General features: G+C 32.6%; 1 protein-coding gene across 1 annotated transcript in view; it reads left to right on the top strand.

The window, feature by feature from the left end:
• The window catches only part of LOC134684174 (RE1-silencing transcription factor A-like), a 136431-nt gene extending 112282 nt beyond the window's left edge, over positions 1–24149 (top strand). Inside the window, exons 3-6 of the mRNA XM_063543454.1 lie at positions 3452–3503; positions 5409–5537; positions 17574–17613; positions 22222–24149. Of these exons, the coding sequence (XP_063399524.1) occupies positions 3452–3503; positions 5409–5537; positions 17574–17613; positions 22222–22472 (472 nt within the window). The 3' untranslated portion in view covers positions 22473–24149. The remainder of the gene's footprint in view (positions 1–3451; positions 3504–5408; positions 5538–17573; positions 17614–22221) is intronic.
• The last annotated feature ends 1245 nt before the right edge of the window (positions 24150–25394 follow it).

Genomic DNA, 25394 nt, shown 5'->3' with positions numbered 1-25394 from the left:
TTAACCTTGAAGTGAAGACTAATAAAAATTTGCGTGCATAGTGAACCCCCTAAATAAAATAATACTGTGTTCTAGACCACTTCCCCTTTCGGTGATCTACAGAAATGATTTATTACTATATAGTATGTTAATAAACAATAGGTCAACTTTATTTGTTGTATGGAAGAATTGTTAGCTGTACATGTCTGTCTGGCATAGCTCATCTGATCTTGACCTCATTTTCATGGTTCATTAGCCACTGTTTTGTGTTCTTGATGTATGTTAACTTTGTGTGAAAACTGTAAGAAAGTTTTATATTTAAGACTATCAACATAATACTAAATTAATGATTAGTAAAGAAGGCAAGATATTTAAGTGTGTGCACTCTTGGTTTTTTTTTATCATTTTTTAATTTTTTATTGCACATATTGCTGTTTTAAAACAATTAGACTAAGTGTACAACATTCTATCAAGTATCGTGTTAAATTACTACTGAATACCAATGGAGAGTATTCCATATGGCAAGATCAAAGGTACTTCATTCATATGGTTTGCACCATGGGATTATGGTTCTTTGGAATGAATTACTTACCTTAGTTTAAGATTGAAAACATACATTATATCACATTTGTGGAAAATCCAGTCCTTTTCCGTCATGGATCTAAAACTAACGTGTCTTTCAAAACTTCCTTAGGCGGATAGTTACAAAAATGTGGTTATATTCTAGGAGAAAATGCATAAAATTTGACTTTTACGGATTGGAAAGGTTAAGATCATCATGTTTTAAAAGCATTTGGCCGAAAACTAAAGTCTCAGTCACACCTTAATGAATAATTCGAACTGATGAATAATGCCTCGGTCACAGCTGACCGGATAGCACGAACGGACGCCTAACGGATGAAAATAAAAGTTATCCGTTGGGAGTTCGTTGATGTGCTGACCGAATAAAACGGACGCCTAACGAATGCATAACGGGCACACACATGATTAGCAACGTACGAGAAACGGAAAAGTACCGGACAGAACGGGTGTCGAACGTACATCCAACGGAAGCCTACCGTATAAAACGGATGGACAAGATATACAGAAAATATAAAGGCGACAATAATACTACATATGTAAATTGCATAAATATTCAAATGTTTCTGTGTAACTGGATTTGGTTTGTTCTTCAAAATGCCACAAAACAGTAGTGTCTGGCCTGAATAAGAGCTGATTGAAAGTGAAAACATGCACTTACTTTAAGATCGATTATAAAAAATAAGAATGAATGACACTCAAGAAATCTGACCAACCAATAACTGTTATTTCTGACGCGAAATTTTCAATTGTCATTTATCCGTTTCAGATCCGTTCATCATCCGTTTTATTGGACTTCACCAGACGTTTAACGGATAAATCGGATGTTGAATGAATGTGAAACGGACTTCTACCGGGCGTATAACAGATAAAACGGAAGATGAACGGATCTGAAACAAAAAAATGCTCATTGAAAATATCGTGTCAGAAATGCCAATTCTTGGTAAGTCAGATTTCTAAGGGTTCATGAATTCTTATTATTCATAATCGATCTTAGAGTAAGAGCACGTCTTCACAATCAAGCAGCTCTTATTCAGGCCAGGTAATGCCCTTTGGCGGCATTGTGAAGAACAAACAAAAACCAGTAACACAGAAACTTTTTGAATATTTAAGCGATTAGACGTTTTGCCGTATATCTTGTTCATCCGTTTTATCCGGTACGCTTCCGTAAGGTGTCCGTTTTATGGGTTACTCGTCCATCGCATGTACGCTCGACATCCGTTCTGTGCGGTACGTTTCCGTTTCTTGTACGTTTCATATCCGTTGCATATCTGTTATGCATTTGTTACTTGTCCGTTTTATTTGGTCAGTACATCAACGGGCTCCCACAGTTTTTTCAACGAACAAAATTTATTTTCATCCGTTAGTCGTCCGTTCGAGCTATTCGGTTAGGTGTGACTGAGGCTTTAAGAAAGCAGGTAAGTTAAAAAGTTATTTAACTTTAGAGTTCGACCTACAAGGCGTAGGTGTTTCCTTACATGCGGACATTACGGTAAACACCTGGTTACGCTTCCGATTTTCAAACTAAAAATGCCAAATGATTTCAAAGTATACAATGTTCATTTGTACACGAACAGAAGCCTAAAAACATTAACAATATATTCACCTATATGCGGACAAATTGTGGATTTGATATTGGAATTGGTATATTGGAACTTTTATTTAAGGGCCATGTATAATCCTTTTGTGATGGGTATCGTCATGATAAAGCAAAATGGACTTTATGCAAATTAGCAAGGTCCCCTAAATTTTGCCATATGCATAAAAATTAACTACAAATAACATTGTTTTAAATATCTGAATACATTAAAAGTTGTTATGTTTGCTACTCCACCAATAGGGTATATCGAGGCTTAGTACTCTCGTACCATACATTAGCATTTATGATTATTTAAGCACTACTTAAAAACACATTTTTTTTTTAACAAAGTGATGAATATACCATTGAACTTGTCGCAATGCAAATGACCTAAAAATACTAAAATCCTGTGAGTATCCAAATCCTGTTATACATTGTAAGATTTAGCTTTTTAATTCTATTGAATGTAGAAACCAAAGGTAGTTGTGATTAACACAACAAAAAAGGTATTAAATTAAATGTACTAGAAGTCACCACATGCACGCATGCGTGCCATTTCGTGTTTTTATTAATGGAGAGTTTACTACAACTCAAATGCAAACTGAACAACTAACCTTGTGAGATTATTTTAATGTTATATCTTATTGTTTGTGTGTTTTTATGCATACGAGTCAACAAAAGAAACGATTTATGGTAATGTAGTTTCCATATATTATGAAATTAAATACACTGAACCAATATCGAACTTATATCAGCAGAGTAATATTTTTTCAAACCAACGTTTTAATAAAAATAATTCGAATGCTGCGAGATGAAGTACCGGCTTTAGTCATCATTTCCCCAAAAAATAATATGACCGCTATGTGCAATAACACAGTATTTTATTACTTTCCAATTTGGTCACAAGCTTTTTAATCATATGCGTTTGCTTTGTAAAAAAGTGTTTGTATTGAAATATTTAACAGGGGCTTCTTTTTTTTAAATTATTTTTAACTTGGGTATCGTTACTTTTGATAACTTGGATGTTAACAACACAATTGTTTGATTGTATCCGTTGATCTCTGTTTTGTTTAACTTACATCGCGTTGACAATATTAAGGGGGCTCGCGGGTATAAATCAAATTCAAAGACTCATTCGTGGTCATCGGCTGTTTCCCATCCTAAAGCCGGGTCGTTTTATCTTTAACATATTCCCAATTTAAATTATCAATTTTATTATATATTTATTCACGTACGCGTGTGTTTAAACGTTTTTGAGAAATATTTAGTATGCTACACACATATATTTTCAAAGTAAAACATTTAACATTGTAGGGAAGAATATCATCATGAGAAGACTCAAGTACACACAAAAGAAATTGTACAGGTAGGATTTTGTGTCATTAAATTTATGACAAGTAGAAAAGTAGACCACTTTAAACATATTTTGACTTTAAAGCGAAATAATGGTAAAAATGTCTCACAAAAGTGTACAGTGATTAAAATCAGCAGATCTCATCATGTCCATTATGTCACAAAAGATGAAAAGTATTTTTGTTAATTTTTATTCTACAGACTATACTTATTAAATAGATAAAAAACCGAAGTAGTAGGGTAGTTTGATCTCATCATGTCCATTATGTCACAAAAAATGAAAAGTATTTTTGTTAATTTTTATTCTACAGACTATACTTATTAAATAGATAAAAAAGAAGAAGGGTAGTTTGATTTTCAGAAATGAAACATTGATGTGCTTTTGAATAGGTCTAATGTTTCATGTTTAATGAGTCTTCGTATTTGGTCAATGTTTGAATTGGAAAAAGATAGTTTGGAGCCGCACATAAGAATGGTTGTTGTCCAACAACTATTCAATACGTCTGTGGTTTTTATTGGAGATGTATAATCAATAAACATGGATGGAGGTCAACCATTGTCCTGTAATAATCCTTATAAAAATGTTAGACTGGCAATCTTTATATGTGTGTTCCCTCCGTGAATAAGTAGATTGCCTGATTTCAGTTTTCTAATGACCTAACTAGAACAATAGGATCATAAATTTGTAGTTAATAAGGTATGTATTTAAAGTAAGGTATATTGATTTTAACAGCCCCGCTATTTAGTTGATTTGTTTTCCGGAACGTTAAGTCTGGAGAAAATGCTACAGTTTCAGATATACATGTACATTTTGTAGCATGTGCTGTCCTCATTGATCATAGTTTGTTCTTAACTGCCCCAGGTTAAGGAGATGATTCAGCATTCAGAAACATGTTAAACCCTGTCACATTATTTATGCTCCAGTCTCAACGCAGGAGCAAGGAATTCAGTGGTTGTCGTTTGTTTATGTCTGTCTGTTAATTGTGAGTTGTTTTGTTATTCGTTAGAGGTTTCTGAATTCAGTTTTATCATATTTTTCTTGTCAAAGTCTTTTACAGCTGACATGTGGGATTTGTTTGTAAGCTGTTGAAGTACGTACTCTAATTGCTTATATCCACTTCATTTGAATTTCTGTAGAAAGTTATATCGTTGTTTATCACACCTCATCTCCTTATGTTTTGTACTTATTCATTCAGAAGGAGTATAACTGAAACAGAATGTCAACTGTCCTCAATTTTATTTCTATATAAATACAAAAAAAGATTGTAGAATGTACAGGCGTGAAGTATATGAAAATATACCTTAGGACTAACAATCCCCTTCTTGCAATGCCTCTCCGTAGGCAAAAGAAGATCATTGGGATCGTTAATTGGTAATTGCGACTTCATATGATTGCACTGACAAAAATAATGGTTACAGTATCTTATTTCTTCCTATATAGCTCGACTAATGTAATGAACATTATCAACTGTACTCCATGATAATTCTTTTATAGGCACATTCAATTTTTCATTTACACAAAAACCATGAGACATTCATAACTTTTGCATAAAGCTATATTTATTACCCCTTAGATAATTAAAATCTGTTTTGAAACCACTGATACAAACCCTCATTCAAACCAATACAATTTTACAGCTATCATTTTGGATATTGCTAGTCACAGACATTTCAAATCAGTTCGCATTGGAGGAAAGAGAGAGAACAGCTCGTTTCTTACACTTGCCTTTTCCAAAAAAGGTCTCGATCCTGTTAACTCTGGCAATAGCCTTCATCATAAATTAGTTCAACCGAAAATACATATTTATTTTGATTTCTTATATCTATACTAAGCCAATTGTAATTGAAATTGATATTCATGATATTTATTCGAGTATGTTTTGAAATTGTTACTATATGTTTTCCTTTTTTTTGGAAGCAAATCCAACGGGTTGGTTCAGATAGGAAAAACGAAGACATACTAGATTATGGAAAGAACAAGGCTATACTAAGCCAACATGATGTTGAAGATGGAGACGAATTAGTAGGAGCAAATACAGAGCATGAGGTACCACATATGTGTTCCCTACTTAGTAACATACATATATTATTTCATACAGATCGTTTTAAATCAGTATGGTTAAATACATGCTTTGATACTTGCTTAGAGAGATGGTTTTGATTCATTAATATGGTCTTTGCATGTAAAAAAAATCAGTTGTCGGAATGAAACGAGTTAAATTCTTATCATCCAATTTATGATGGTATGATACTCTAATCCATAACGAGAGGGATGGTACTTGATTATCATATGATGAAGTCATAATTCTTAATTAGTTTAATTGAGGTCTGAATCAGGCATCTTAGTGACTGCTATCTGTCCTTTGTTGATTTATGTATCATTTTGTAACATTTCTGACATTGAACTTGGACTCTTTCTGAATTAAGTTTTGGTTTGTGTTGTGTGTTTTTTTTTTACAATGGCTAGATGTATAGGGGAGGGATGAGATCTTACGAAACATGTTTGTCCCCATCGTATGTGCGAGTATGTCTCAATTGAGGAGCCCCTGTCCTTTCTCAGTCTTGTAGGATGTTTTTGATTTTAGTTTATTTATGTTTTGGAGTTAAGTGAGACGTATATTTGCACTCTGTCTTGTGATCAGGTCATCGTCTCATTCCCTATTTTTGCATTGGCTACATGTATAAAGGAGGGATGAGATCTTACAAAACATGTTTGTCCCCACCGTCTGTGAGTGTCTGTCTCAAGTACGGAGGCCCTTAACGTTTTCAGTCTTGTAGGATGTTTTTGATTTTTGTTTATTTATGTTTTGGAGTTAGTTTTAACGTATATTTGCACTCTTTGTTGTGGTCAGGTTATTGTCTGTTTGATACATTTCCCTTTTCCGTTCTCGATGTTATTACAAGTGTAAAGTACCACTGATATTACTTATTACTAATATTTCTTTACTGTACTTTATTACAAAATAGTATTAAGAAACACCATAATTTGTATCACTTTTATAAATAAGTATTGTTTTCCTTGGTTAGTTCACTAGTCATTTATTTTCGTGACTATAAAATTGGTATAAAAACGAAGTGTCTGCATTCAGCATTTGAGCTTTTACAATTAATTCTTTGCAATTATAATTGTTGCTTGAACAAATGTTGTCGTTTAGTGGACAAGACATATCTTTATACATACTATGATGATTCTTGAAAATGAGGTCTCTTTATGACGCTTAGTACTAACAAAACTGTTTCTCTAATTCTTCGTCAATGTATCCCTTTCTGCACCCATTGAATACAAAAAAATAATCAACGTGTATTTGATCTCAGTTCTTCATTCGTTAAAATCCGATTATGACGTCGAACTGTCTTGCTTTCCTCTGAATTTCCTACTGTGACGACATGAAAAAAGGCGATCATGCCTGTTGACGTCACATAGAAATAACATATCTTTTTGCAAAATAAAATCAAAAGCACCAATTATTAGCATGCAATTTATCAAGTAACTCGAACCATTTTTGACACTCCAAAAGTAATCTATTCCACTATTTTCAAAGGCCTTATTTTCAAAGGCCTTATTTAACACCCAATCATTTAAAATATTTTTCACTCAATATAATACTGATCTTGTCTGATTTGAATTTTACTATTGACGCTACATTTATTAGCTTTATTTACACTATTTGAGAAACAAATAGTTTTAATTTTATTCACAGCATAACATTGAATGATCAGGTATGTGTTATGGGTTGAGTTTACCTGGGATTTCACTTTTATTGAATAAAACACCTGATCTATAGCTTTAAAAACTTTGTATTTGTCCTCCCATTGTTTTAAAATCTTTCCCCTAGCACGGAGAAGTGTTCGGTAATTGTACTTGCCCGTTCTTTATTGTCATGGAAGGTCATTTTCAATATAAACAGTTGTGTATTTGAAAGTATCTTTGAGTTGTCTTTTAAAAGGAGTGTTATCTTAGTAACTTACACTTAACACTGGTGGTAAGCGGATGGTCGTAACTAAAAGTTACGACCATCCGGAGATGGGAGACAACTCTATGGAAACGTTTTTCTTTTCCGATTTTCGTGCACTAAAAGGTTCATTTGAACCAAACCGATTGTCTTGTACATACTATTCGGCAGTCCGGTGATATTAAAACCAAATTTGATGCATTGAAACATTCCAATTTTCGTAAAATAGTCATTCAAAAATTCAAGCATGATGGTCGTAACTTTACATTGTGATGGTCGTAACTTCAACTATAGTATTTTGGATGATGGTCGTAGCCGATACAAGATGGTCGTAACTTTGAAAGATGACCGTAACTCGAGTATTTAGACAAACTTTTATTAATGTATTTAATTGTAAAGGTTATAGACTCATATGTCATATATGATTTGCTACAAACAATATTATTTGTTACTCTTGAAATGATATGCAGAAATTAAGCTAGCGAATTATTAAACAACCACATTTCTGATGGATTACAAACGCTCATCATTTAGGAGCAACAGTGAAAACTAATCAACTCGCAATAAGCCAAAACGTATGTTAGGGTTGAGAATTAATATATTTTTTACTGTACGTTAAGGCATGAAATTATCAAAGCACGTGTATTCCCTTATATTTGTTTTTAGTGTTTTTTTATTTACGACTTTTTTTTTTATCTGCAATCATGTCGGCAGATGAAATTATTAAACGTACAATTCTGAACAATCATCTTTTAACCATCTATTGCAGTTCTTATATGTCTTTGAGTCATTGAATCTTTGTTTACTCCTTTACTTTAAATTGTTATGGTCTTAAAAACTATTGGCCTCCAAATATTCGTCCTATGGTCGTTCATGAGGAAATAGAATCCACAAATGCACTTCTGAGTCGGGATTGAGTTCAATATCGTAGCTGCTACGTAGTACTAAGTAGATTTTGACGATTGAGCATGTAGCTATTGACTAGTTGTTACATATATATTGATAGCGGTAATGTAGCGGCTACGGTTTTGAGCTCAACCCTGGATTTTATTACGTGTTGTCGTTTTTTATCGATTACAGGATAGGAATATTGTTGATATATATTTTACACTGCTACATGCACTGAATTTAAGAGTAAAATAAAATACTAGTTTGTAGCCAGGCTTAAGCTTGTAGCCAGGATAGTTTTACAAGGACTAAGGTCAAACTAAATGGCAACTATTACATACAAATACCGGTATGCAGATTGAACATCATGTGTAAATTATGTTTACATTGTATGTATGGCTACAAGCTACTCATGGACTTCGTCATTACACATTACTGTGCACCTGATTATCAGCTTGATTTCACCAAACAACAATATGACGTTTAAGCATCCAGGCTAAAAATAAAGCGTATGTTCTAAATAACTCAGGTACGGACCTGCGAATTCGCGGGTATGATCTAGTCTCGATAACGACCTTCATAACCTATCAATATTTTAAGCTTATTTTGACTCCTTATTAATGCTCTTTTGACTTAATGTATCATTCTGAAATTGAAGATTTTTAAAAAAATCAACTAGAAGTTACATCCTCAAAAAGTTTATGTATTCAATCGATGCGAATTCCAGAGAAAAAAATCAGGATACTGTTATTTCATGTGATGTCCAATTTGATAAAAATGCCTTTTCTTAAACTCATTTATTTTGTAATTAAAACAATTATTTGATACATTTCGTGCATTTTATTTCTAACTAAGAATTATCAAAACCAGAGCTGTGTTTCTTTTTTTTAAAATGAATTCTCCACTTTTGAGATATTTACATTGTTAACCGCTTACATTAATTCAACTATTTGCCTCTTTGTTAATTTTATACATTATATTTTCAGAATATATGACTGTTCATTTCATTTTGTATTGGTTCGATTCGTTCCAATTTTCTTCTTTACAGGTATCCCTCTCTCCATTTAGTTTTTATTATTTGGTGAAAACAACTTCACAAATACTGTAAACCAACTTATTTTCGCGGATACTTTATTTCGCGTTTTACCCTTTCTTGACCACTTCGCAGCTATTTAATTTCGCGATTTTCTGATTTACTTGATACAGTTTAATAAGAAAAGATCGAAGGTTTACATATTCGCGACGATTTATATTCGCGTTTTTTTTCTACTCGCGAAAGTCGCGAAAATAAATCGCTCGCGAAAATAAGTTGGTTTACAGTATATAATATGATATATGACTCGTCTAAACAACAACCCAATAATGTTAGATCTGTAAATTTGCTTTCGCAAATTTTAGGTTCTTCCCTCGCCGGGATTCGAACCCATGCTACTGTGATATCGTGACACCAAATCGCCTGCACTGCAGCCGTCCCGCTAGACCACACGACCACTTGGGCTCTCAAAATAAAGAGCTTTCGGTGGGCATGTATTACCTTTCCACGTCAGTTTTAATCTAGCGGCGTACTACAGTACATGATATATAAGGCATGAAGATGTACTGCAGTGCAGGCGATTTGGTGTCACGATATCACAGTAGCATGGGTTCGAATCCCGGCGAGGGAAGAACCAAAAATTTGCGAAAGCAAATTTACAGATCTAACATTGTTGGGTTGATGTTTAGACGAGTTGTATATACATTATATACACAGCCATGAATCACCATCATTGATGGCGATCCGATGGATACATCTGTTGTAGGGTTGTCACTGACTCAGACGTACTTATGATATTATGATATATGATATATTCATATAACAAAAGACACGTTTAGAACTCTTGACTGGTTCGGTTCAAGACATTTGAAAACTTTGGAATTTTAAATCGAACTTTAATCAAAATTCCCCCAAAACTAATATTTGAAAACGTTAAAAAAAATTGAATTAAAAGGTGTTACACGCATTGAAATTGCTTTATTTTACATGTTTAATGAAAACAAATCTTCAGAAATACATCATATAAAATACTAATGAAATTGAGAATGGAATATAATATGCATATAATAAAAGACACTTTTAAAACTCTTGATTTGCCTTATTCGGTCTTATTCAAAACAGAGTTACGACCATCACAAATTTACGTTACGACCATCCTCAATATTTTAGTTTTTTTAGTTACGACCATCATGCTTGAATTTTTGAATGACTATTTTACGAAAATTGGAATGTTTTAATGCATCAAATTTGGTTTTAATATCACCGGACTGCCGAAAAGTATGTACAAGACAAGCGGTTTGGTTCAAATGAACCTTTTAGTGCACGAAATTCGGAAAAGAAAAACTTATCCCTAGAGTTGTCTCCCATCTCCGGATGGTCGTAACTTTTAGTTACGACCATCCGCTTACCACCAGTGACTTAAGTGTCCATTGATTTGTAAAATTAGTATCCCTCTGCTATCACCAATTCAGGGTTCAATTGTATCTTTTCATATTGATTTATATGATGGTAAACAATTTGAAGTTTCAATTGTTTTAGTCTTCCAAACAATTTATATCTATAAATTTTTGAAATAATTTTCATTGAACTTTCAGACTTCATCATCGTCTTTTGAACAGCTTTGATTGATATACATTCATTCCCCAAGACTTAGTTTCGTCATTGCGATTTATAACCTGCGACATATATGATTAGATTCCTTACCAATATACGTCCTCTTTTTTTTTTTGTAAATTAACAAAAATGTTATTTGGTTCATTGCAACTTTTTTTGAAATTTTCTTCTATGACTGAAAAATAAAATCCCTAAAATCAGCTAATTTGAAAATTCAAATTTTGATTTTGTTTATCTAATTTAACTACTACCCCTTGATATCTTTTTTAATTTAAAGTAATAAGCCGTGATTTCCGCAGATATAATAAGAACTAGAGCTGTTAAGGACTACCCTAACCTTAGTCCTCTTGAGTTTTAAAATACTTTGGAAATCCATCTAGTAGCATTATTAACACATATATGTAACAGAATGTACATAATTATTACCATTTCAGAAATACACACAATTTCAAAATGATTCACATAAAATCCAATTCAAATGATTCGAGGGCTAGAAAAAATCGGCAAAATATATTACCCCAATTAATTGTAAATACGCTAATCAACATTGTCATGTAACTGGCACAAACTAAAACTTCTACATCTGTTCTGATATCACCTGTGCGATCTTCAGTAAGCGTGTGTGGTTGTATCTGCCTTATGTGTTGTGATATAGCAAAAAACTATTATTTTAAGCTACATTTGTTTAATAATTCAGCCCTTCGTTAGCCAATATTAAATGTATCCCTTTTGAAACCAGGGTTCTGTTGTTCAACTTGTCGTTAGTGCTTACGCGTCGTTAAAATTTGTTAATCATTCGATTAAATTTAATCATATGATAAGTGTGTTGTTCAACTTGTCGTTAATTTTAACGCTGCGTTAAAAAGGCTAAATCTGTCGTTAAACTTAATCCACCTCTTTGAGGTGTATCAAATTTTAATCATATGATTAAAGCATCCAAGATGGCTGCAGTACCAATGCAAAAATAAGCTTATCCTCGAAATATGAGATGTTTAAGATATATTAAGCTCCTGGAAAGTGATTTCAGCAATGAAAGAGCTTTAATATTTGAAAGAAACACAATAAATTTGCTAGCAGTTGAGTTGACACATAAATTGAAAAGAGATGTGACAAGATGGGGCGAAGGATCGGAAGCAATCATTAATTGGTCATTTGATAACAGAATAAAACTGCACATTTCGGCAGATTTCCGTTTGTATTTTACCGCTCAGTGACGGTGTTGATATGCAACGACGGCCACATTATTGTGCGGAATCATTCAATAAAGTATTTCGCAAAATAGCTTTATAAATAATAAATGTTACCATAGCATTAATGTACAGGCCATAGGCGATTTTGGAAGCAAGTCTTTGCTAATTTTCCCATTTTTCAAAGTTCAAATAATAGCACATTCTCTGGCAGCGCCCTTGACCTACCAGTTTACGCAGGTAAATTCTAACGGGTCAATTCGTCCTTCAGATAGCTCGGACCTTACGGGTTTTATCTTTACACGAGAGTTTTTAAACATTATTTATTTCCAATTTATTATTAAAATCGAGGACCCAAATCATGGACGGATCCAGCCATTTGGGGGAAAGGGGGAGGGGTCCAATAGTGCCTAAGTTAAAAGGGTTGTTCCAACTACATGTGTCTCCTTTCAAAGGCTGTGATTGTAAAATAAAAAGGGGTACCTCCTCCTGAACCTCCACTCAAATTATTTATTATGAAAATGTTCTACTGCAAGTGTTTTATGTTATTGATTTAGTAAAAAAAAGAATGAGTCAATGATGATATGTCTCATATTTCTCAACTGACGTGTAATATAAAAATGCACGCACCTGTTAGGCAGCAACCATTTGATTTTCTGTGGGGGGGGTGGGGGGGGGGGGGGGGGGGCTATGGATTTTTTCTGTGCAAACTTTTTTTTTTGCTTTTGGCGAAGAACAATCTACTTTTTTAGCGACAAACCGAAAACATTTTTTTTCTTTCAATTTTAGCATTACATATAGTGACAGCTGAGGGTCCAAAACAAATTATTTTTTCACCAAAACCTGGAAACAAACTTTTTTTTTCAAAAAAAAACCCATAGCCCTCCCTAGAAAATCAAATGGTTGCTGCCTTATCATGGTCATTCAAATGGATCATTACAAAGCATAATATTATGTTTGATTTATTTAACACTCAACTATATCATGTATATGCTTCTCCGGTTTAATAGTACGAGTAAGACATGATAAAGTATAAATTGCGTCAATATTAACAATAAAGGGCATGCAAAAATCCAAAAGAGAAAATTACATGGAGAATTTTATATATTCACCATTTGTTATATTATGATCGTGTTCTTAGCGACACGTACATTTAGGTCATAAATTAATTTCATTTAATGGAATCAAATGTTTATCTTCTAATGGGTGCAATAGGGGTTCATCGGCTATTTGAGCAAAGATTTCTTGACATGTAGCGGATAAAAAAACTCGTGGTTAAAATTCCTAGGGCAGACAAGGTACAGTGACTTATACTTCATGTATATTTTGAACACGGAGAGGGTGCCCCTGGCATATCATTGTGACAGTCATTTTGTTTAGTTTTTTTTGTTACCTTATCTGACTTCGGACTAAGACTTCTGTTAGCTGAGTTTTACTATGCGTAATTTATGTTGTTCTTTATTCTACATTGGCTAGAGGTAAAGGTGGAGGGTTGAGATTTCTCAAAACTTATTTAACCCACGCATTTATGCGCCTGTCTCAAGTCAGGAGCCTCTGGCCTTTGTTAATATTGAATGTTTTATATGGGGTTGGGGCTCCCCTGTCCGTTAATTTTTCCATCCGTCCGTCTTTCCGTCCCATTATGGTATATACTTATTCCACATAACTCCTCATACAGTTTGAAATCTAGGAAGTTTTAACTTAACTGTCTATTTGTACATATATCCTAGGTGTGCATGTGGTCAGGGCTTTGATTTTTATTAATATTTGCTCTTTTGGGAGATAGTTGAACTTGTCATTATTGGAGTATATGCTTAAATAAAAAATGCATATCATTTCCTGATGGATAACTCCTCCCACAGTTTGAATGATAGGAAGTCTTCAGTTTTATGACTATTTTAACATATATACTGAAGATGTGCATGTGGAATAGTAGACAATAAGAACATACTATGTATAGATGTGAAACTATGTTTCAGGTTATTTTCTAGGAGTTACGCCCCTTTGAACTTATTTGCCTCAATGTACTACTGCAACAGTTTGTCACCAACAACAGAATTTCATAAAACCTTTTAGATTATAAGGACATACTATGTAGACGTGCATATCGACAGGAAATTACGATTTATGTTTTTTCTTATACAATTTTTAAGGTGTTTTGATTTAAAATTAAATTTACATCTGCGGGGGCACAACAATATCTCAAATAAAGTCTCATATTTACTTTGTTATGATACAGTTGATACAGTTACCTCAGAATGGAGTGTGTGTGTGTGTGGGGGGGGGGGCAACACTTTGTCTAGATTAATCTTTAGATCATTTTTAATATGTTTTGGAGTTAAGTGTGACGTCCATTTTCACTGGACTAGTACACAATTTTATTTAGGGGTCAGCTTAACCCCGCCTCTGGGTGCTGGATTTTCTCGCTGCGTTGAAGACACGGTGTTGGTGGCCTTCGGCTGTTTTATGTTCTTTGGTCCGGTTGATGATTCTTTGACATATTCCCCATTTCCATTCTCAATTTTATCAACTTGATGATCAGTCTAAGACAAGCAAACTATGAAATATTATTGTGTGATCTCATGTGTTTGATATTAATTATTTGCCTTGTCACATTTTCGTATTTTTCTGCTGAAACGCGTTTAATAAATATATTGGAGAGGTGTTTATAACTTCTGACAGGTTTTAAAGAATATATTGTTATTTTAGGGTAGATAAGAATAAACTGAACGTCTACTTGCAAACACTTCATGCATACATGTATCAAACATCAATTAAAAGAATGTATTTCAAACAAGAAGCTGTCACAGTAATTTTTGCCAAAAAAAAAGAAACATAAACATAATCCATAGTTATTTTATTTATAGTAGGCAGCCATCTTTGTTGGTTAGTTGCACAATATCATCCAATTGTAAAAGAGACCACACAAAAGGGACCAAATAAGCATCTGCTACTTGTATACAATCGGCTATTTGCATGTGCCTGTAATTGTTTTACCGCGATTTGTCATATCTAGGCCTTTAAAATTTATAGCTTATTCAACGTTATGAGTTTTTCTCGTTGTTGGATGACGTACGGTGACCTATAATTCGTTAACTTCTGCACCATTTTGTCTCCGAAAGGGAGTTGTCTCGCTGACATTCATACTACATATATGTATATCTTCTTGTCTTTATATTTACTAGTATGCACCCTATCCCACATGATTATCGGATATACCCAAAATATATCCTTCTGTCGGATTGCTTTCATTGATCTTTATTATTATTTCTATCGGGATTTTTTTGTGACAGCGTATTGTCAAATAATGTCACGAAAAAGTTGCTATTTCAATTTTAAAAAAATATTGAAAACTCAGATACCTTGACTGATAGAATTACAACTTTGACGGACTGTGCATTATGCCATTACACTTATACAATTGCATATTTTATAATTGTCCCTCTGTAACTCCTTGTGCCGTAGGAATTACAATCTGCGATCTACACCATCCGTAAAAAGTATCTTACATGTTAACTTGGCTTGCCATACTTGATGAAATGCGGACGTGAAAGAAAGCACTCTTCATCAACCCGTCAATGGGGGTGTTATTTCGTCATTTAGCATATGAAGAAGGTTGTACTAAATCAACAACATAACTGACAGGATTTTTAAAGAAATCATTATGATCTGGATATGTGGAAAACGGGGGTAAAATTATGAAAATCACGGCCATGAACCGGATGAGGACCGAAGACAATTCAGATCACTGACATTATTTCTGGATCTTTCTGAGTTTACAGAACAACCAAATGTTGCATGATAAATATATTTCAAGTGAAATGCAAATTTTGATTATTACAAAATGTACCCATAACCATTTCATGGTAAACAGGGACCAAACAAATTGGCAATGCTGCAGATTCTCAGGCCATTACTTGACTTTTCACTGAAACTATTGTTCCATTTAAGAACATTTCATTATAAACTGGAAACAAAACTAAAATACGAATATGATTCCATAAAAAATATGAACATGTTATAAGATATTTATTCAATAATTATTGGTACCAAAAAACTGTTTAAAAGAAGAATGTTATGATTTAATGCAAACAGGGAAGTTAAAGAGGCCCTGATTTACAATGCATTGTGGGAAACACTTGCTAACTACCCAAACTTAATCATATGATTAAAAATTAATCGCATGATTAGTAAATACAATGATTAAAATAAGTTGAACAACGAAATTTAATCATTGCATTTACTAATCATCCGATTAACTTTTAACGACTGATTAAAATTAATCATATGATTAGTTTAATCACAAGTTGAACAACAGACCCCTGATGACTTATGATGAGGTTCATGCAGAAGTTGCTGAGCGGAGCTAGGCAAAACAGATTATGGACCCTTTTTTTGCAGAAAAGTTATCTTTTTCGATGTAAGATGGTTGATTTTGAAGTGAAGTATGCATAATTGAGTGTTTTTCTTTATATCAAATCAAAAAACCCAAAACTGAATGAATAATATAAAAAACTTTGCAATTCTCCCCAATGAAAAGAAATATAAATTACAAAAAGGTCAAGAACTATCTGCCCTGATATTTTCAGATTAATCAGAATATTATTATTACATTATTTTGAATCTTATAATAAACTGTAAACAGCAATTATGTTCAGCAAAGTAAGATTTACAAACAGGTCAACGTGAATGAAATGGTCAATTGACCCCCTGAGGAGTAATTTTCCTTTGCAGTCAATTTTTAACAATTTTCCACAGAAACTACTAGGCCAAGTTCATTATAGATAGAGATAATTGTAAGCAGCTAGAATGTTCAGTAAAGTAAGATGTACAAATACTTCACCATCATCAAAACACAATTTTGTGATGAATCCATCTGCGTCCTTTGTTTAATATTCACATATACCAAGGTGAGCGACACAGGCTCTTTAGAGCCTCTAGTTATTCTATATGTCGCTTGATCTGTTTTGTTTTTAATTTGAAACTACGTATTTTAAAAAAATCGAAATAAATGCATGTATTTAATATTAATCACAATTGACCTAATAAATAGCAACATTTCCACATTGACAGATATTGAAATATATTTTGTAATAAGGAAAAAATTGGGGTAAATCTAGCTTTTTTGTTTAAAACAGATGACCAATATGAGCTTGTAATAAGTACAAATAGCTATCCAAACTACGAAAAAGTCATTGTGATCGGTTCTGAACGACTATTTACAATTTTATGTACCGTATTCGGAATCAATTTCTGGTGACCAAGTTTACTCAAATGGATAGTCTTTAAATCTGTTTTTTTTTTATCTGTGTTTGTTATTTTTTTTATTGCACTTCAAACAAACATTATTGGGTGTTTACAGTTTCCTGATAGAAAATAAGTTCGGTTCATCGTTCTTTTTTTTTTAGCTCGCAGTAGCGGATGAGGTAAACAGTCCAGGTCAACCAGGTATTGTTTTAGAAGTTAAATGATATTGAAACATAAACACCGTATGTCTATATTTTTTTTTATTGAAAATACTAAAATAATAACTGAATTGACCAGTTAACCATGTTAACGCTTGAAAACTTAACTGATCATTTATCTATAAGTATTACACTGTGTGTCTATACTCAATATTGATTGATCAAGAATACAAATGAATTAGATAAGATGGGAACAATTATTATGGAAGGTTAATTTGTAAAATGTCATTTCTTAATTTGTAACATGTATTTTTTCAATCCATTACATGAATTTCTACATTTCTTAATTTGCGAAATGTAAATTCTTAATGTGTAAACACAATTTAATTTGTTCAGGTATTTTCGTCATTCGTTACATGAATTTTTAAACTTTTTAATTTGTGAACTTTGTATGAGTCACGTTTGATGAGATCGCCTCTGTATAATTGTTACCGCTGCCAGCCTAGAGAAGTTCCGTTTTTAAAGAAAAAAAAAATACAAGTTCCAAAGCAACATGTTACAAATTAAGAAGTGTGAGTTTACAAGACTAGAATGAAATAGTTTCACAATATTACACACGAGGTCGCTGTGGAGCCATGTCAACTCGTACCTTCGCAAACTCGTGCTCAATATTTAACAACTCTTATTTCTACCAACTCGCATCCAATTTATTACAGTTTATATCCATTGATTTAAAAGTTGTTATATTCTTTTCTATAATATAAAACAAAAACCAATCAAATGCAACTGCATCGATTTGTAATCTGATGCAATTGATTTTGAAATTAGAATTATAGAAAGTTACCCATTGTACTGGTTTATAATTAGGGGACATGTATACAAAACAAATTATCGGTCAAACAATTTCGTATAATCACTTTCTTCTATAGGCGAATGATTAACTGAGATATTTCTGATTAAAACGTATATTCTAATCAGTGATCATGAGTCAATTTGGCGGAAGGAGTGGGAGGTTCCTGGGACACCTAATTAGTGGACACAAGGCACGAACATACGAAAATAGATGAGAATCGGGTTGTTATAAGAAAAAATAAATATAGACGAGTGTATGAAAATCCAGATTCTAGAATCAGTACTGCACTTTGAACACCACATTCCATTGAGTTTTCCTAATTGACTTTCTAAAAACTAAGATTGGGTGAAAAACAGGGCAAAATATATATATATTTTTTTTCAAAATTTAAACCATGGCTCGTATTTGTTATAATATATAAATAACTGTTTAAAACGTTTGGACTACATGTATGTTTAATGCTTGTACTTCAAAAAGATAAGAGAAAACATCCTATGAATCTTTTTCCACTGATCTTTGTGTTAAACACGTGTTCACGGCGATTTTTCTATTTAGTTTTTGTATAAAAGCCTTTTGTATCGTTAACATCGATTGATTGGTTGTTAGTGTTTTAATGCCACTTCTAAGCGCCGCTGTTTGGCTATTTCGTGTCGGGTAGTTTTTTTAGTGGAGGAAGACGGAGTGGCAGGAGAAAACCGTAGATCTTCGATAGGGAAATTGACAACCCATAAATTTATGAAGCGATAAAGTCAAAAAAAGAATTAAATATATTAAAATAAATACAATCGTCCAGTAGGTTTAAAATATCTATGTTAGTTAACACTGTTTCATCAAATATTTATATATGATGTCCAAAAAAGATGTCAATAAAAACCGGAGACAGCATTTGTTTTGTCAGCCCACAATTATATAAGAAATTAAGCTAAATCTATCAATATACAATTTTTATTTGTTATTTACCGTTCTATTACTGGTCGATTTTTGTTTAGACAGTACATTTGCACCACCTGCTATCTTCAAGAATTAAGTTGGTGAAGCATGTACCTTTTAGGGTCGTGTCAAAATGTGTTGACGACGAGCTAGTACGTTCTGTTTACTCAAGATTCGTCTTATACAGTGTCCGGTATATAGAGCTGATTGTTTAAGACACTTGAACTTGTAAACTTTAGACGATTCTTATTTGAAAACCAATTGCAGCAGATTACCAATAAATGCAGTTGCACTTAAAGTTATGTGTATTTTTATATTCAAGAAAAGAATTTAACAAACTAATGGATACAAATCAAAAAATATTGTGTGCGAGTTGGTAGAAATACGCATGTGTAACTATTGGGTACCAGTTTGTGAAGGTACGAGTTGACATGACTCCACAGCGTCCTCAGGTTGATTATTGTTAAACTTTTTCATTCTAGACTTGTAAAACTTCTAGTCTTGTCAAACTTCTTGATTTGTAACATGTTGATTTGTACCTTATTAAGAAATAGAACTTCTTATTGACTGACAGCGGTAACAATTATACAGACGCGATCTCACCCGTGACTCAAACAAAGTTACTACATTTCACAAATGAAGATATCTAGAAATTGGTTTCATTTAACTTGAGGTATATTGTCTCAGGAAACCTTACCTCACTGTTATTTTAACAGGGCCGTAACTACATTGAGGCAAATCCCTATTTTTTTCGGGATCAATTCTCTGTATTCTGTTAGTTTTGTATTCCTTTTGTAATCTAGTAATTTTGTTAGGAACTTGGTCATGAGTTAAAAACAACAACAGCAGCAACAGACCTTCCTGTTTTGCTTTATCATGCACATTGGTCTTTTGATGTTGTCCCTAGAAACTTTAAGTTTTACACTGAATTTATACATTTTGCTTAGAGAACAAAATATTGTCAAATAATTATTAAAACAAAATTTGCATTTTCAGATTATGAAAGGGTCTTTGGAACGCACAGAAAACATGATTTTGCATCATTTGTTCTATAGCTTTGTGGCCATCAGTGGCTCCAAAACCCTTCAATTTTTTTCCTCGCTCCTCTCGGCGAAATATGTTTGCCATTACTTTCAAAAGAGGCTAATTACAACCAAACTTTAATACTATTTTTGTATGCAATACATGTATATGCAGTTGGGAATATAAAAGATTCATTTCTGCAGAGAATGATGACTAATTCTGATTAAAAAAAATCATATTGACTTGACTATACATGTTTTATTTGAAAATTTGTATTTTTTTGAATATCATAAATATAGTTGTGAAAATGAATAACCAGTCCCTTGCTTTAATGAAAATAAAAAAATCTTGCTTCAATAATGCAGAAAATGAATAATCTGTCCTCTTACAAAAATAAATAAGAGCTCAGAAACAAGTCCTCTTGTCCCTTCTCTCCCCTCCGAATAGCAAATGATCCATCCCTTAACAGCTTTAGAGCAATACATTTATACTCAAGTGTTAAAAAAACCAAATTATTATATGTACTAATTAAAGATATGAAATCTTCCTCATAAAAAATTTAATAAATTTAGAAATTCATATTACGAATGAATAAAATACGTAAACAAATTAAGAAATTGTGTTAACACTTTAAGAATTTACATTTAACACATCAAGAAATGTAGAAAAAGATGTAACAGATGGAAAGAATACATGTTACAAATTAAGAAATTACATTTTTCCATTTGAGAAATTGCATTTCACAAATTAAGAATTGTATAATTATGGCGGATATTCCCTTTAATAAATTATTAGTATAACAACAATTTTAGCGTAGCTCTAAATTTACAGTACAACATCTCACTAGCCTACTCTATTTTCTTCCCCCTTATCAAGTTAGTAGAACTTGTCGATCTACTCGTTGTTTCATTTAAATCTCCCTCTTGTAGCCTTCATGTGTGTTTGATTCCTAGGTTAAATAGATAAACAAAAAAATTACTACCTGATGACAAATGATTATAAAAAAGACAAGTGTACTTAAATACGGGACATTTTACTTATCAATATCACAAATATGTCTATCCAATGCAAGTTTGTTCTCTGATATCTTTTTATAGCTGAAATGATTTTTCACTTGGTTTATCAGTAGTCATATTCTCGTATAGTAGATAGGGTGTCCTACTCCATCTTTGATTTTGAAAAAAGTAGATATCAATTGGTCTAAATCTTCAAATAAATGTGCAAATATCGAGAGTAGTATGTAATTTATGTTAAGGTCTTTTCATTTTGATATAGAAAATTACGTGCTTTATTATATTTACGGCTGGTGAGTGTTTTGAAAAAATCAGATTATTTTTTTTACAACCTGGTTTTAAGAAACGAAGTGGGTCTGTTATTCTACGATAGTCACAGAGCAGGAGTAAGCTACAAAAAAACAATGCTATGAAATAACAATAATCGTTTAAACGATCACATGTGTTCATTTAGCGTTCGTGAAATAAACACAAACATTGCATGTCCACCCTTAACGTACCATCATATGCTTCCTTTCAACAAACATTAAAAATGCAAAATTGGATAGATTTGCCATATTATGACATACATGTTAATCTCCTCCATAGAGTAGGAAAAATCAATAACGACTGTTGATACCATGGTTAGGTTCGTCGACGATGGTGCTTTGCTATGTAGAAATAAAGAGTATTCAATTTATCAATGGACTCACATATTATACTTATGGTGAACAAGACCTGAGAATAAGATATTTTTTTTATAATAAGAAATAGCACAATATAACCAAAATTAAAAAAAAAAACAACAGTTCACACCATTGATCTATCTATGAACAAAAAACTTCAATTGCAGTATGGAAGGAGGCTATTAACATACTAAAGGATACTTTTATGAAAAAGAAGAAAAGGACTAGGAAAAAGGGAATGTTTGCTTCAACAAATACAGTTACGTTCTCAAAGTGGTTACCCGATAATTTTCCTGTGGAAGGTGTCATGTGTGGTTGTGGAAGACACTTTAAAACGCCGACGTCGCTTTTAGGTCACTTGCGCAGAAAAAGCGCCACCGCCAGAAAATCTTTAAAGTTATTCAAAAAAAATGTATAATTAAAGCTTTTAAAGACGTTACATAATGCCATTAATTGCAACTGAACATTATAGAATATAAAAGTTTAATGTTTCATGACCTGAATAAAACTACCAGGTATATGTTTCATACTATTTCATACAAAAAAAAAGACGTGGTATGATTGTCAATGAGACAACTATCCACAAGAAACCAAAATGACACAGACATTAACAACTATAAGTCACCGAACGGCATTCGACAATGAGCAAAGCCTTACCGTATAGTCAGCTATAATAGGCCCCGATATGACAATGTAAATCAATTCAAACTAGAAAACTAACGGCCTTTATTATTGGTTTAAAAAATGAACGAAAAACAAATATATATGTAACACATCAACAAACGACAACCACTGAATTGCAGGCTTCTGACTTTGGACAGGCACATACATAAATAATGTGACGGGGTTAAACATGTTAGCGGGATCCAATCCCTCCCCTAACGTGGGACAGTGGTATAACAGTACAACATAAGAACGAACTATAAAAATCAGTTGAAAAAGACGCGTTTTAAAAAGCAATCTATAAGAAAGATGTCATCGTGTTTTTTTATCTTTAAATACATGTCATGAAATCAGTGAATTGGCAACTTATCATTGATTGCAGTGTGTTAATAGCAAACGCAGAATATTAAAAATAAGGAATGGTGAACTGTTAATCCTTCCGTTTTTCTCAAATAAACCTGTCTTTGAGATTGAAAGGGGTCATACAATCTGATCGAAATAAAGACTCCGTAAGTTAGAAATATTCTCATTTGAATCCAAAAGCTTTTCATTTTACATTCTGTTTAAATACCTGATGGGGTCCTTTATGGTTTATTTTATTATCATTGATGTGTTTGAAATTTTGATATATATGGAAAAACTGTAATATATTTTCTCAGTCTATGGGGAAATAATTCAATTTAGATGAAACGAGTTTTCTGGGTTTATTCGTTTTTTATTTAGTGTGTACCAATTTTTTTTATGAGATGTTACCAAACGGTGGAGACAGTAAACGAAACGGAAAACGGCACGGAAACGGAAAATGGAAACAAAAAGAGTTAACATCTTTTCTTTCTATCTACAAAGGGATGTTTTATAATGAATAACTCGTGTTTACATGGAAGAAAAACAGAGGAATACATTTGAAATCAAAAATTTTAAAGCATAAATATAAAACAAGAAGATTTTGGTATTATTGCAAATTAGACAACCTTACACAAGAGACCAACTGACACAGGCATTAAATTGCAACTATGAATCACCGTACCGATTCAAAAATGAACAAAGCCTATATTGCATAATCAGCTATAAAAGACCTCAAAATGATAAATGTTAAACAATCCAAACGTGAAATTTAACGGATTGATTTATGTGCAAAAAAGGAACGCAAAACAAATAGGTAACCATCACAAACGATAACTACTGAATTACAGGCTTTTGACCTGCATAGGTATGCACATACAGAATGTGCCGGGAATGAACATGTTAGCTGAAAACTAACGTTCCCCCCATAAAAAAATAAAATTAGCAATACCGTGACACGATGAGACTGTATTCTTGATAAATTTGTTAAGGTCATCTCATGCGTATGTCATTCATGCGATTCAGTATAGTCTGGACATTGGCTTTAAATCTATAGATAAGCTGTGACGTAATAACATAATAAAATGTGTTAAAGGACATTTTTTTCATACTTTTTTATTTGCTTCTTTTTTACTTGCCGTGAAATAAGATTTGTCACCTAGTGTATCTTTCTACGGTGTCCTGCTATGGTAATTTTCGTTGTATCTTTTTGTTTTGTATAATGAAAATGACGTAAAGTAACGTTATGGGAAAATGATATATGGGCAACCCGATGAAGAACACAGGGAATTGAAATAGAAACTTAAATGTACTTTATTCTTAAATAAAAATTGACAAAATCGCTCACTATACATAGCCTTTCTCACTTGAAACAATACTCAAATACGCTGTTTGGTATTCAGGACTAGTACGATACTGAATAATATATATTCCAATTTCTAAATAATTTAGCACATTGGTACTTTTAATCAGAGTGCAACGGAATATTAAAGAAAAATAATGGACAAATTTTTTTTGTAATTCTAATAAGAAAAAGTAAACCTTGTCGATAAGAAACGGGTCTTCTTTTCTTAAATAATGATTGTTTCATGATGGGCTATGTTCTTGAATACGAGAAAAAACTAAAATAGAAAACAGAATAATCTTTCTTTTAATGTAAAAATTGACAAAATCACTTACTATACAAACCAATCTAACTCGATTACTATACTGAGGTACATTGGTTGGTATTATTTGTAGAATACAACGTATATAAGAATTGCACAGTGCCTTTACCATCTAAGTCAAAGCCAGGTCTTGGTGAAGGGTTGTTAAAATCAATTTGTCATACTGCTTTAAATGTCTTGCGCTTGTTTTAAGTGATCTCTCAAAATCAAATCATTCTCAAGTTGCCGTAAATTAAATTTCATAATTTCACAATTGCAAATAGTGTCACTAAGTTAGTATGTTGTTTTGCTATAGTTGGAGAAATAAAAAGATAGGCGAAAGATATCAAAGGGACATTTAAACTAACGAGTAGAAAATAAACTGCCAACGTTTTTACTAAAAAGAAAAAAAAAGAAAAAAAGACAAACAGTTATCAGACAATCAATAGTACGCAAAACACAACATATATAAACCAAAGCTCGAGCAACTCCAAGCGCCATATAAAAACTGTGGGTGATCTCAGTTGCCCTAGAATGTGAACAGATCAAGTTTCACATTTGACACCCGGGGATGAAAGAAATGTTTAAACTTAAAAGTGACTTTTAATCATATAGTTCTTTTTTGGGATACGACGGTTTCAAGGCGTCAATTCCTTATATACAGTTGGCAAGATTTCCAAGCCTCTCAC

Source organism: Mytilus trossulus, chromosome 1 (genome assembly GCF_036588685.1).
Source record: "Mytilus trossulus isolate FHL-02 chromosome 1, PNRI_Mtr1.1.1.hap1, whole genome shotgun sequence".
NCBI classification, from domain to species: domain Eukaryota; kingdom Metazoa; phylum Mollusca; class Bivalvia; order Mytilida; family Mytilidae; genus Mytilus; species Mytilus trossulus.
The sequence above is the reverse complement of the archived record's forward strand: the minus strand, read 5'-3'. Positions and strand labels throughout refer to the sequence as shown.